We start from the raw sequence: 14,200 nt of genomic DNA, 5'->3' as shown, positions 1-14,200 counted from the left end.
TTTCAAATAAACTGACTGCCCCTGTGGCGAAGATCAATAACAGCTAAATTTCTTTAGCAAACCAACAAAAATAATTTCATTGTTCTGCAAGATGGTTAAGTTTCGTTGCTAATAACCTGGAAATAAAATAAAATCAGAACACTGAAACTGTTAACCTATTTTAATTTTCTGTGATTATACAAATGTATTTTAATTTACTTGATAGCTCCTAATCACATAAATCTGATTTGTTTTTATTTGGCAGAACTGTAAACGGAGAAAAGCAGCAAAATCATGAAACAAACATGAGTAACATGGAAACCACACCCCATGACAGCTCAAAACTGTTCTGCGCACACACGAATCTGACATCTTGGGAGCACCAGCTAAATTTTCACAGGTAGCATCTGCCTTCTTGCTGCTACTACTCATACAACTAACAGCCACAGATCAAGTAGTTGGAAGTAAGAGAAGGTGCTGCTCTTACACGAATTCAGCTCTGTGGATGTGCACAAGTACACTGGCAACTGCTAACACAAACCTGAGATCGCACTGCATGAAGCGCTACTGTCAACCAATCATAGTTCACGTCACATGATCTCACCAGCCAATGACATCAATATTCAGGGCATACAAAGCATCATGTAGTCAGCAAATAACAGCATCACTGTTAAGTAGCATGAATGGCTGATCATCTAGACCTGCAATTTTTCCAATTGGCTTGTCCTCGAACTGTTAAGTTTTGAATGAGAGTCAGACATTCTGCAATTTTAGAAAACCATCACTCAATCTCAAATGTAACATAACTCATCTTGCATAAAAGGTATCTTACTTTGAAAGTAACACTTCTCAAACCATCACTCGTAGTATTTTCTCACACCCTGTTACAAATGTAAACAGTTATGATGTCACACTTTTTGAAAGCAGTCTGCTGTTATGAAATATTGCCCAGTTTTCGTCCTAAAGCCTTTGACACATTTTGCTGTTAGCAGATGCTTGTGTGAACATCATTCTTTGGTGGTGTAAATGGTGCATTTTCTTTGCAACTAAAGTTTTATTTTGGAGTTATTCTCTCATTTGGTATGTTGCTACAGGATTATTCTGCAGTAGCAGGCTACAGTAAAATTGTTTGTTGGAGTATTAGTCCCTAACAGTCAAAATTACAAAAATTTAACTGAAAACTTAAACAATGAAAAATTCCCACAATTCTAAAAAATTCCCTGTTACTTCCTATATGAAAAATTTCCTGTGTTTTTATATCCTACCAACACCATTCAAAGTAGTGTTCCCGTCACCCACCCAAACTACAATACATCCTTGTCCATCTCTACTAAAATCCTGCTTCCAATTCTGCACACCATGGGTAGTCAACACATGTGCCAGACCCATCCCGTACATCTCACCACCACTTCCTACTGCAGTCTGGTCAGAGGCATCTTCTGCCCAATAAAAGGCAAGACCACATGTGAAAGCAGCCTACAGTGCAATTACTGTACAGCATTCTATGTAGGCATGACAAGTAACCAATTGTCCACTTGCAAAAATTGCCCCCACCTAACTGTGGCAAACCTCATACTTAACTAATCGGTTGCCAAACACGCTGTACACAATAACACTAATGACTTCAACACCTCTTCACTATGCGGGCCATTTGGATACTCCCTTCAGCAAAAGTTTCTCTCAACTATGCAGGTGGGAATTCTCTCTTCAGCATATCTTGAGATCTCTCAATCCCCCTGGCGCAAAACCTCCGCTAACTTGTTTCCCATTGCCTCAGTGTACAGCCCCTCCTTCCCTCTATCCCTTATATGCTCTACACTCGAAACTCCTTCCCTCTTGTACAGCCACTGAAAAATATGGCCAAATAACCTGCCTCACACTAGCCTTTTAATTCTCCCCCCCCCCTTTCTTTCGTGCATCCTCCCTACCCCTTATCAGCTCCACCTACTCAGGCAACTGCTTTCGATAATCAGTACTGAATTATCAGTCAGACAAATGTGTGTACTCTTACTAGAAAATGAGCAAGAGCTAGAGTTAACTGTTTTCTATCACATGTTTGTGTGTGCCGCACACTAATACTCTGTAGGTAAATTGTTATCTTTCCCTAATATTTTGTTTTTTTTTTATATCCAAAAGTCCTGGTTTCCTGAGAAAATCATTTGGGACACACAACTGTCCTGGCGTGCAATAATATTTTTATTTAATAAAATATTTGTGAAAAACAAATTTCTAGAATAAGAACATTACAGAAATATATATTTTCACAATGCATACTGGATTTGGTTTAACCCCCCTTACACCTAAAGCAAGAATAATAGATATGAAAAGAAAAGCAGATATTACATACCCCTGCCCCTAATGTGTCGATCTTCAACTTAATAGCCCTCGACACATACAAAATCACAACTAACGCCGCTTTCACACTATACGGTTTTGACCGTACGGCAAAAAGCCGTACGAGTTTTAGCCGTGCCTGTGTTGCTTTCACATTACACGGCTTTTTGACGTGACCAGTTGTTGGTGTCTATTCAGTTTGCTTAATGTGTGTATCAAGATGAACCGTAAACGAGTTGTTGCTTTGTGGTTGCTTCATCGTCGCCGCAAAAGAAAAGGTCGTCTTTTGTGGGTACACCCCATTAACCAGAGAAGAGACGAAGTGGGTTTATTTTATACACTCTTTGAAGATTTGAGGAACGACGGAAATAAATTCTTTAACTATTTCCGAATGTCTATTACCTCGTTTGACGAATTACATAGAAAACTAAAGGATGTGTTACAACGACAAAACACACAATTCCGCAATTGCATCCAACCTGTTCAAATGCTGGCTATCACGTTAAGGTAATTTAATACATAAAAACTAGTTCTGTTTATTTACTTATTTATTTGTGTTTTACATTTTTATTACGCTCAGATTATGAAGTAGAAAAGTCAATATCAATATCAGCAGTTGAAACCAAAGAGTTTGTAGCAGGACTGACTGTACTGTCACTTTGTGGCGACAGGCTCTCTGCAAAAACGTTGTAGAACTGCGTTGTTGATGGTGGGCCTTCATGGCTACTTGTGGAAGGCGAAGGGTATGGTGGTGGCACTTTATTAATTCGTTGATAAGAACTGCGACCTTGAGAAGTCTGTAATGGTTGTTCGAGAAAAGTAGTTGGGTTTGGTGCAGCTGGAGGAGGACGAATCTGATGCGTATGGTAAGAGGATATTGGAGCAGCATTTTCCATAGGTGAATAAGAATAAGCTTGAAATCTATTATTATAGGGCATGGGAGGTGTGTAATGGGTAAATGGAGGAGGTTGAGCTGTCAATATATTTCTCCTTTCATATATATTTTCTATAACTTTGAGGACTCCCATCTGAAACTGAAGATAATCCTGTTCATCAAATTTTTCCAGATGAGGCTTCAGACTAAGTAAAAATGACATTTTGCTGCAAGGTTTGTCTTCTTCCAGAGCTCGTAATATTTTCATTTCGATTGCATCAGGTTTTCTATGTTTTCTGTTTGTATGGCACTCGCTTTTGGATGTTTGTTGTGTGGGTGCTGTATCAAATGGCCCAGAAACATTCTCAGTATTTTCGACGGAGCCCTGCGTTTCTATATCTTCTTCCAGTCTGGCGGTGCGTTCCGATTGAAAACTGTCCTCCGTCTCTCGAGCATCATACAGCTTTTTTAGAAACTGCAGCTGATCAGAATATACATACTTTTTCTTTTTCTTTGCTGCTGAGCCACTTTTTTTCGCAGCTTGAATTTTTATGTTTGACTTCACAAAGGAGTCTCGTAGATTGGTCCACCTCCGTATTACTTCTATACCTACATCAAAAGGAAACAAAACTGTATGAAAACATTTTAATTTTGTATAGAAAAAAGCAAAACTGTAACAAAAAATGTCCACTGCAAACTAAATGTCACTGATTTTTTTTCGTTTTGTTCAGGTATCTGGCAAGCGGTTGTTCCTTCACTGACTTACATTTCCAGTACAGAATTGGGATTTCTACAGCAAGTAAAGTGGTTAATGATGTATGCACAGCAATTTGGTCATCACTGCGGGAAGAATGTATACAAAGACCGACCAAAGAGGTATGGGAATCAATAGCGGCTGGATTTGAACGTACTGCTAATTTCCCCCACTGCTTAGGAGCGGTGGATGGAAAACATATCCGTCTTACTGCCCCATTTAATAGCGGATCAATGTACTTCAATTACAAAGAATACTTTTCTGTGGTTCTGATGGCTGTAGCGGATTCCAACTACAGGTTCATTTATGTCGACGTAGGAAGTTATGGCAAAGACTGTGACTCTTCAGTGTTCAGACGGTCCAGTTTATGGAAGTCAATAGAAAGTAATTCCCTGGAATTTCCAGACGTCCAATGTCTGCCTGGTACGGAAGGTCCAAAAGTACCCTACTTCTTCGTGGGAGACGCAGCATTTGGCCTACACACGCATTTGCTCCGGCCTTTTGGGGGAACAAACTTGACAGTTGAGAAACGTGTATTTAATTACCGTTTGTGCAGAGCAAGGAGGTATGTGGAATGTGCTTTTGGCATCCTCACCAATAAGTGGCGGTTGTTTCACCGACCTTTAAATGTTCATCCAGATTTTGCAGTAAAAATGGTTAAAGCTTGCATTGTTTTACACAATTTTGTACGTCAGAGAGATGGATTTATAATTGAAGACACCACATCCTTCACTGGTTTGGAAGACTTAGCCCAAGATGCCAACATAAGAGGAGGACTGACAGCCAACGCCATAAGGAACACTCTTTGTAAATATTTTATGACAAATGCTGGAAGCGTGTCATGGCAGATGTCAAAGATATAAATTAACAAGCCTTTTCCTTTTTGTAGATTGTTTGTGAAAGCCTGCGACTGTATAGTAAATAGTTTTCTTTATAAATAAATTACTGCTACCACTCACGTTTTTAATCGTTTTGTTTATATTTTGTACGACGCGTTTCGGGAAATAATTCCGATCTTCAAGTGCGTTTTTTTCTCTAAGTTTTCATTATGTGTAGTGTTTTTTTATTTGTGAGGTCTTGTGCGTGTTTCTCTTATAAATTACAGTAAAGAAAACAGAATGCAAGACCTGACACATAAAAAGACACCACACATGATGAAAACTTAGAGAAAAACGCACTTAAGGATGGGAATTATTTCCCGAAACGCGTCGTGCAAAATATAAACAAAACAAAAAAAACGTGACTGGTAGCAGTAATTTACTTATAAACAAACGATTTACTTTTAGAATAAAATTTATAACGTTAAATAAAAACTGTTTAAAACGTATTAAATGTAATATTAATATATTAAATAAATACTTACCAAACGCATTTTTATCTTTGTCTTCCATCTCATCAAAATCTTGCTTCAGTGCTACGCAAACTTCCCGCCAAGCATTCTTTGTAGCAATACGATCTCTATACGCATCTAGAGTTTTGTCCCACAGAACAGGTCTTACTTCCACCAAGGTTATCAAAAGTTCAGTATCAATTTCATCCATTCTTCTACACTTTTCAGTAAACAAGAATAAACACAAATGAATAAAACGACACTACAACGAACTAGTCGACGCCGTACGGCTCAAAACCGTCCAGTGTGAAAGCATGCACTTAGTCACGTAGGCCACTGTTGTCGAACTTGCCGTACGGCGACCGTCTGTTGTAGTGGCAAGACACGGCTGCAGCACGGCACGGCAGCGGCATTTTGCCGTCGCCGTATAATGTGAAAGGCGCCATACATTTCTTCACACCTACAGCCGTACGGCTTTTTGCCGTACGGTCAAAACCGTATAGTGTGAAAGCGGCGTAAAGTACATATTAAAGAGCATCACTTAAACCATTTCTCCTAATGAGACTGCAGCCACAGAGAAGTTAATTTTGCAAAGAATGTGAACAATGCAGTGTGCTTTAGCAATATTTATTGAATACTGTTTGCCATGTATGCATGCTCACCCTGACAGTTAGCAGTCAAACAATATGGCGGTGCATTGTTGGCAGCTTTCACTCACTCAGTAACAAAACTGCAAGTCTAACACGTCTACAGAATTTTAGAACAACTGATAACTATTCAGACTTAGAAATAAAAGTCAGCAGTATACCAACTGAACAGACAGAGTTACTACCTACTAATGTTAGCAGTCAGTGAATGCGAATATTAAACTTATAAAGTGTGGTGTCTGGTGAAAATGACCAAGCACATGTGGTCATTTAATGAAATGTTAAACAAAGAATGACAGTTATTATTATTATTATTATTATTATTATTATTATTATTATTATTATTCTTTCTTTCCTCAGACGTTATGTCTGGTCAAAAATGGAAAGTGACGCGGACCTTGATCAAGCGTGACTTCCTTTTAACTGTACGGTATATGTTATATTGCATTTAGGAACTTTCGGGTACTTGAACATGTATCAATAATTACGGATTTCTGTAGTTGTATATATAAGTTTGGATGTAGCCGTATTGCATTGATGTACTGGTGGATATTGTGTGGTATGACTCCTGTAGTTGATAGTATAATTGGTATAATGTCAACTTTATCCTGATGCCACATGTCCTTGACTTCCTCAGCCAGTTGGATGTATTTTTCAATTTTTTCTCCTGTTTTCTTTTGTATGTTTGTTGTATTGGGTATGCATATTTCGATTAGTTGTGTTAATTTTTTCTTTTTATTGGTGAGTATGATGTCAGGTTTGTTATGTGGTGTTGTTTTATCTGTTATAATGGTTCTGTTCCAGTATAATTTGTATTCATCATTCTCCAGTACATTTTGTGGTGCATACTTGTATGTGGGAACGTGTTGTTTTATAAGTTTATGTTGTAAGGCAAGCTGTTGATGTATTATTTTTGCTACATTGTCATGTCTTCTGGGGTATTCTGTATTTGCTAGTATTGTACATCCGCTTGTGATGTGATCTACTGTTTCTATTTGTTGTTTGCAAAGTCTGCATTTATCTGTTTTGGTATTGGAATCTTTAATAATATGCTTGTTGTAATATCTGGTGTTTATTGTTTGATCCTGTATTGCAATCATGAATCCTTCTGTCTCACTGTATATATTGCCTTTTCTTAGCCACGTGTTGGATGCGTCTTGATCGATGTGTGGCTGTGTTATTATTATTATTATTATTATTATTATTGTGAAAATTCGATTCATCTTGCACAGAATTTTATGATTATCTTCTTTCTAACAAGGAACTCCCTCCTACAATCGATTCTTTCTTCTGATAAATATCGCGAAAGTAAATCTTGGGATGAAATGTGAAACTGCCTCTACAATTTACAAAATGAAGATACATGTTTGCTATTAGTTTTTCAGCTGCTGCATTGTCATAGGCCTGCTATTGATTTCAAAATACAATAATAAATGACAAGAAATGTAAGCATAAGTGTAGTAATGAAGTTAAGTAGGAAGTATAAACCAGACTTGCAACGAATAGAATATTCAGGTGTATGCAAAATACCGAACATTCTTTAGGCTTTCTACAAATAGCCGACTATTAAGCAGAAGTATTTGGCCAGAGCCTGACAGGAAAACTTGTAGTGATGTGTTTGGTTCTCACTCATTTGTCCAAATTTACTTACTTCCCTCTGATGCCGGGCTGTCCCACACAATTCTTACCGCACTGCGTGTTTCGTTGATAAATTTAGTTTGATACACATTGTCAATATGTAACTACAATTTATCGTACACTATACTTTTTGATTTGTTTCAAAGTGAAACTGTGTAAGGGCTAACTGACAGACATTGATTATGGCTAAAAAAAAAACCAACCTATATGGACATACCTTACAGACAATGGAAATAATCCGTAAAGAGGAAATTACAGATCAAGATACAGATGTAAGTAAATCTCAGATATTATAAAAGCAACCGTGTGTAAGACTGAGCTGAAATATGAGGGTTGAATGAAAAGTAATGCCCCCACCTTTGTTAATTGGGTTTGGATGGGAATATTTTAATAAATAAAATGCAGAAACAATCCTTAGAATGTGATCTTTAATTACCAATATTCACTTTTCCACATAATCACCAGCCAATTGGATACATTTCTGCCAACGATGAACAACTTTTCTGAAAGCATGTGGAGGAAGTCGACACACTGTTTTCTTTTTCTGGGGCAAGTCTTTGTGTCGATATTCCATAGACTGACGTTTTGTCTCCGGGTCGTAATGGTGTACCCACGTTTCGTCTCCTGTCACAATTGACTGGAGAAAGGCGTCACCTTCATTCTCGTTACATGGGAGGAGTTTCTGGAAAATTTCAAGTCTGTGTGCTTTCATTTCAGGAGTCAGCATCCAGGGTACCCATTGTGCACAGATCTTCTGATATCCAAGCAAAGCAATAATGTGTACCCATCATGCACAGATCTTCTGATATACAAGCAAAGCAATAATGTAACCCACACTTTCTTGTGAAGTGCCGATTGTGTTTGCAGTTTGTCTCTGAGTGATATGACGATCGCCCTGAAAGAATGTGTCAAACATTTTGCTTGTGAAACTCGGCGGTTGCTGTCACTGGATGTCCAACTCTTTGCTTGTCATGCAGGTCAGATGTTCCCACCTAAACATGTTTAAACTTGCTCACCCAATGACGCACAATACTCACATCAAAACAATCACCATAAATTGCTTTCATTCTATGATTAATCTTCTTTGGAGTGAGACCTTCTGCTGTCAAGAATTCAATGATTGCACATTGCTTAAATCGCATTGACCGACCATCTGCGCAGGGTTCCAAATGTTACACACTAACAGCACAAATGTTCAATGCTAAGGCTTCCCACCAACTGGAGCCGTAGAGAAGAGGCTACGGAACAAGCCAGTACCTGCCGTATACCAATGCTGCCAACTGTTGAAGAGTTACGAAGGTGGAGGCATTACTTTTCAGTCAACCGTCAGACATAAACCACGGAACATTAATGATCTCAAAGCAAAAAATACCATCTCTTAATTATAACATTTGACAATGAGGCAGTAAATGCAGTAGAAAGGGCTGGTTTTAGAAGACTGACCCCTAGCGCTTTGCCGTGGTATAAAATACGAAGCCACCTCAACTTTTCAGACAAAATAGTTCCAGAAATATATCATAAGGTGTTTGAGAAATTAAAATATTACTTTTTTAGAGACTGATTCTATTTCCATGACACGCGAACTTGTAGATGTGCTTACATAATCAAAACTGTTTTTAAAGTTTTATTGCGCATTTCGATCCTGAATTTAATGTCAAACATGTAGTATTGACCATCAAGCATGTTGAGGGACAAAACACAGCAGAAAACATAGTGATAGCTTTACAGTAAAGTCGAAGTTTATGGGACATCCAGCTGGCAAAAATTCATGTTGTTATTCATGATAATGGACAAGACCTAGTAAAAGCTGTCAGAAATGCAAAGTTGGCCTTAGTGCATTGTTTCATTCATACTCTTTATTTAACTGTTAACAATTGTCTGAAGGCTCAGTCAAATGTGACTAATATGATAGCAACACATACAAGGATCATGACTTAATTTAATTGTTCTTGCACTGCACAAGAAAAACTGTATTCTATCCAAAAGGGTTTGGATCTCTCTCAGCATGAATTGGTATAAGATGTCAGTATGAGGTGGAATTCCACCTATTATATGCTTGCAAGGCTAACGGAACAAAAACAGGCCATTTCACTCTATATCATGGACTCTGACACTGTCAATCTGACTGCTGCACAGTGGGGGGCTTTTAGAGCAACTTCTGAAATTATTACAACCACTTGAAGAAATATCACAAATTACTAGCTCCAGATATGATTGCATTTCTGAAATTATTTCATATGTTATTACATTCATGCGATATTTCGATAAAATGAGCACAACAGGTTTAACACTCAAATTAAGCCAGGTGAGTTTTTCATACAACATGAGTTGCAAGAACGATTTGAAGATACCAAACAGGTAAAAACTATTTGGTGGGTACACTTTAGATCCATGCTTTAAAATGAATGTTTCACCTGACAATGCAAAGAGAAAAGTAAGCCAGTATGTTTTAATTGATAGGCTGAAGACAAACTGTGAAACAAGCAACGACCATAGCACAAATCGTCACCTATTCGGGCCACGAGGACAAGAACTGGAGTCTAAGCCAAACTACAAACTCATCTTATGGACTGCTTCGAAGAAGTGGTTACAGAAAAACACCCCGCTCATACCGGGGCTTCGAAAGAAAAGAATGCAGTTGCAACTAAAATAGTCCTGTATTTATGTATTAAGAACCTATCATGTCATGACAATCCATACATATGGGGGCAAGTGAGAGAAGATAAATTTCCATGTTTGGTAAATCTTGCAGCAAAAGACCTGTCAGCACCAGAAAGCAGTGTTTATTCAGAACATCTTTTCTCTGAAGCTGGGAATGTCGATGAGAAGAAAAGGAGTACTCTACTGCTTGAAAATGCAAATAAATCAATCTCTCTGCACCATAATCTTCCACTTCTAAATTTCAATCAAGAGAATTCAGATACATAAACATTTATTATTTTTAAAAATGAGCCCACAGAATACCTAATTTTTTTGTACCTAGTTTTTCGTTAACTTTTATGATATGAAAGTTGATTATGTACTTATGATTACTTTAATGATTGTAAGAAAAATACATTATTATTATTATTAAATAAATCAATATTTTTATTTTACCAATTATCTGTTCACAGCAAAACATCTTACTTAAAAATTTGGTATTCGGTCGCACAGTACCTATGGTATTCGACCAAATATGATAAAAGTAGTCAAATTGGCCGAATAACGAATAATACCTGAATATTCATCACAAGTCTAGTATAAACACAAGTGTCCTGGGTTTTCCTCTTTGAAATCTGGCCAGCCAAGTCATATAGCACCCTAAATATCAATTAGCTACTTCAGTGTCTAACTGGAACCACAGAGCAACAAATACGAGAAGTTCACTTCAATTAACAAAATATGGGCACAAAAGTTGGCTAAGTGTGGCCGTAAATATACTACCTTCAAATTCTGCTGGTGCCCCAGGGACAACAAAATTTCTCTTTGCATTTTTGAATCAACTGTTACATAATTGTACTGCTAATGCCATGGAAAACTTCTGACAGTTAGTTTCTTTACAACAGCGCCACTTCTTATGGAAATAATTATGTACCAGCTTTTGTCCAATTGTGACTTACTTCAGAAAACACAAAACCTGATTTTTACAGATCTCTGGCTGCCATTGCTAAATTCAATAAACATCTTGTGAGAACTGCTTGCAGTAGAATATGTGACTTTTTGTACAGTAAAATTAATTTCTTATACAGGCACTCAAAGAAACTGCTCACTAAACAGACGCTGTAACTTATGTTCTTAACTGATATTCCATTCCCTACTTTTAGAATTCTCACAACAGTATACTGAAGATCTATATTTAATACTGTTCCCAAAACAATAATGAATGAATTGTTAAACTCACATTGTCTACTGCCGACCAGTCCAGCTGAAAAGCAAACAGTGCTGTCTTCTCAGTGGGGATTTGGTCAATTATTGTCTTTATGTGCTTCCGTTTCTCTTCTTGAGATTTTGTAATATCTTCTTTTTTCTCCTCTTTCTTCTTCTTCTCTTCTCCATAATCTGTAATCAGAACATACTACATGTAGTTTGCAGTTCCTTAATTTCCTATTTCTGCATCATAATTATTTAATCACTATCACATACAATTTAATATCAAGGATTAAAAAAACATGTTAAAAATGGAACAATATGAACTCTCAAGAGACAACATAGTTCCAAAAACGTTGCAACGACATCAGAGGTAGACAATATCTCTCAAAAAGCAAAACACGTTGACAGAATTAACATATTTCTAGCATTGTCACTAAACTCAAACTTTACTTTACATTCATATGTAGTCCCACATCAATGAACAATGTAACAACTGGATATGATCATTTTTAAGCATTTCTGCTTTCTTTTAGCCTAGCATGCTGCAAGTGGACCTGACATTTATACTGCTTTTTTCATTATCATGAATTAACCAAACACAATATTAAATGCCATGTTTATAAGGAACTTATACACAGTTATCAAAGAAAACAGAGAGACTTTCATTCTCTCAAATGAAGAGAGGATTATATAATTTCAGATACAGTATAATGCACCAAAATATATGCTATTGCCCACACAAACAATGAAAAGGAATCTGCACCTGTGGAATGGCTCAGAAACAATCATGACAATCATTATTATTGCCTTCGGTCACAGGGACTGGGCACTGCTAATGGCCAACATTACTTTGCACCTGAACAGTACAGGTTCAATAAGATTATCAACTGGTGCCCTAACAACTTATTTTCTCTCTTCAAGAACAGCAATCTCTAGCTCTATAGTAGTTTTAATGGTACTAGTTTAGCTGCAATGAGTCTCTAAAGCAAATTCCAGACGCATTCAATAGAATTCAAGTCGATGGAGTGCAATGGCCATGGCACACAACTGATTTTCCCTTGGAGCACTTATTCTACCCACTCAACTCCAAGCAGATACGGATATCCCTATGGTTGGCAATGCTAATTTCTGCCCACACTATTAGCCCAGCCCACCAACATGATACTAGGACCTTTCTACACAACTTCAGGGATTATTTTGTGTTCTACATTCTCTCAAGATGTGGAATATGTTAGATGTTACCTAGGTACTGATGTACAATGTACAAGTAAAATAGTTTCTTTCTAACACGACATAAACCATGGGTGTAAATACAAAGAGATAATCATCTGGAAGACAACTGTAGGTCAATACTCTGCATCTTATTATTGTTAGACATGTATGTTAAGCTCACTGATAGCCATTTGTTTACTAGGCTCATTGTGTTCTGTCACTTGTCTTGACATTATGTGGGCAATGGGCAATCAGTATCTGGTTACAGTTGCTGAAGGACAGCCTTGTCGTAATCTTCAAATATCAGCTACAGTTTGAGTGAGAGTCCAGTCACAAAATTATACTTTGAATCATTCCAATGCACTGGTGAGCTAAATAGCCTTTTCCCTTTTCCTGTAATAACAAACAATTGAACTTTGTATTTCAAACTGATCCAGACAACATTCTACTAAGCGTGTATCAGGATTCCTTGAGATGTTGCCAATAGCTCTGGCAAGGGAAACTCCCCATCGCACCCCTGCCAGATTTAGTGGTAAGACAGCCCAGTGGATAGCCTGTCAAAACCTGAACACAGATCAAGCACAAAAATAGGAAGAAGGTGTACTGAACTGTGAAAAAAGAGCAAATTAGAAACAGTGAACAGTCCAAGATTAACAGGTGCAATACTGAATGTAAATGAACAGCTGCGGTGTCATGGTTAACTGGTCACAGTGTTGGACTACGAAGCGGACGTGTTCTTTTTAATTTTATTTTTTTCACGACACTGTGAGATGTCCGTCCACTCACTGAAATGTCTGTTCTCTTTCTGTTGTCATGGCAGTTGTCATAATATACACTGGTTATGAGTCATACGTTTCTGTTTCGAATAAACATGGCTAATAGTGAGAGCAGGTGAGATACCACATAGACATCTTACAGAAATGAAAGTAACAAATAAATGAATGTGAACTATGTTACAACAAAGGAATTCCAGAGTCAAAACTTCAAATATGCTAAAAACATATGTTCTGACAGACCACAAAGAAACTGTGTGGTTGTAAAACTGTTGCGTTCATTTGCTTCAGCTTATGTGACAAACTATGCTTATATAAAAACAAAGATGACTTACCAAACAAAAGCACTGGCAGGTCGATAGACACACAAACATACACACAAAATTCAAGCTTTCACAACAAACGGTTGCTTCGTCAGGAAAGAGGGAAGGAGAGGGAAAGACGAAAGGAATGTGGGTTTTAAGGGAGAGGGTAAGGAGTCATTCCAATCCCGAGAGCGGAAAGACTTACCTTAGGGGGAAAAAAGGACAGGTATACACTCGCGCACATACAAATGTCTGATTGTGTCTGTGTATAGGGTATACATTAAAACAAAATATGTGCTTTCATTCATATATTTAAGTAAGCTTTTACAGTACAAAACTTTCCATTGTGTGGTATTTTTTGAAACACTCTTCAGGGTGGAGAGCTGGGTTTCGTGACCATGTTTCGTAGTAATACACAGTTTCACACCTGCCACCTTTCTTTTTTCTGTCTGAGCACACTGCACAATCCTTATGCTTGTTCCCAGGAAGCTTGTTGATAATGTGC

At 37.5% G+C, this 14,200-nt stretch overlaps 1 protein-coding gene across 2 annotated transcripts in view; it reads right to left on the bottom strand.

The window, feature by feature from the left end:
* Nucleotides 1-14,200, bottom strand: part of LOC126190749 (RNA-binding protein 25) — a 184,212-nt gene that overhangs the window by 20,066 nt on the left and 149,946 nt on the right. For both annotated transcript variants that reach the window (XM_049931255.1, XM_049931256.1), the window contains exon 16: nt 11,437-11,594. In XM_049931255.1, coding sequence (XP_049787212.1) covers nt 11,437-11,594 — 158 coding nt within the window. The remainder of the gene's footprint in view (nt 1-11,436; nt 11,595-14,200) is intronic.

The sequence above is a fragment of the Schistocerca cancellata genome, chromosome 6 (assembly GCF_023864275.1).
Source record: "Schistocerca cancellata isolate TAMUIC-IGC-003103 chromosome 6, iqSchCanc2.1, whole genome shotgun sequence".
Taxonomy (NCBI): domain Eukaryota; kingdom Metazoa; phylum Arthropoda; class Insecta; order Orthoptera; family Acrididae; genus Schistocerca; species Schistocerca cancellata.
The sequence above is the reverse complement of the archived record's forward strand: the minus strand, read 5'-3'. Positions and strand labels throughout refer to the sequence as shown.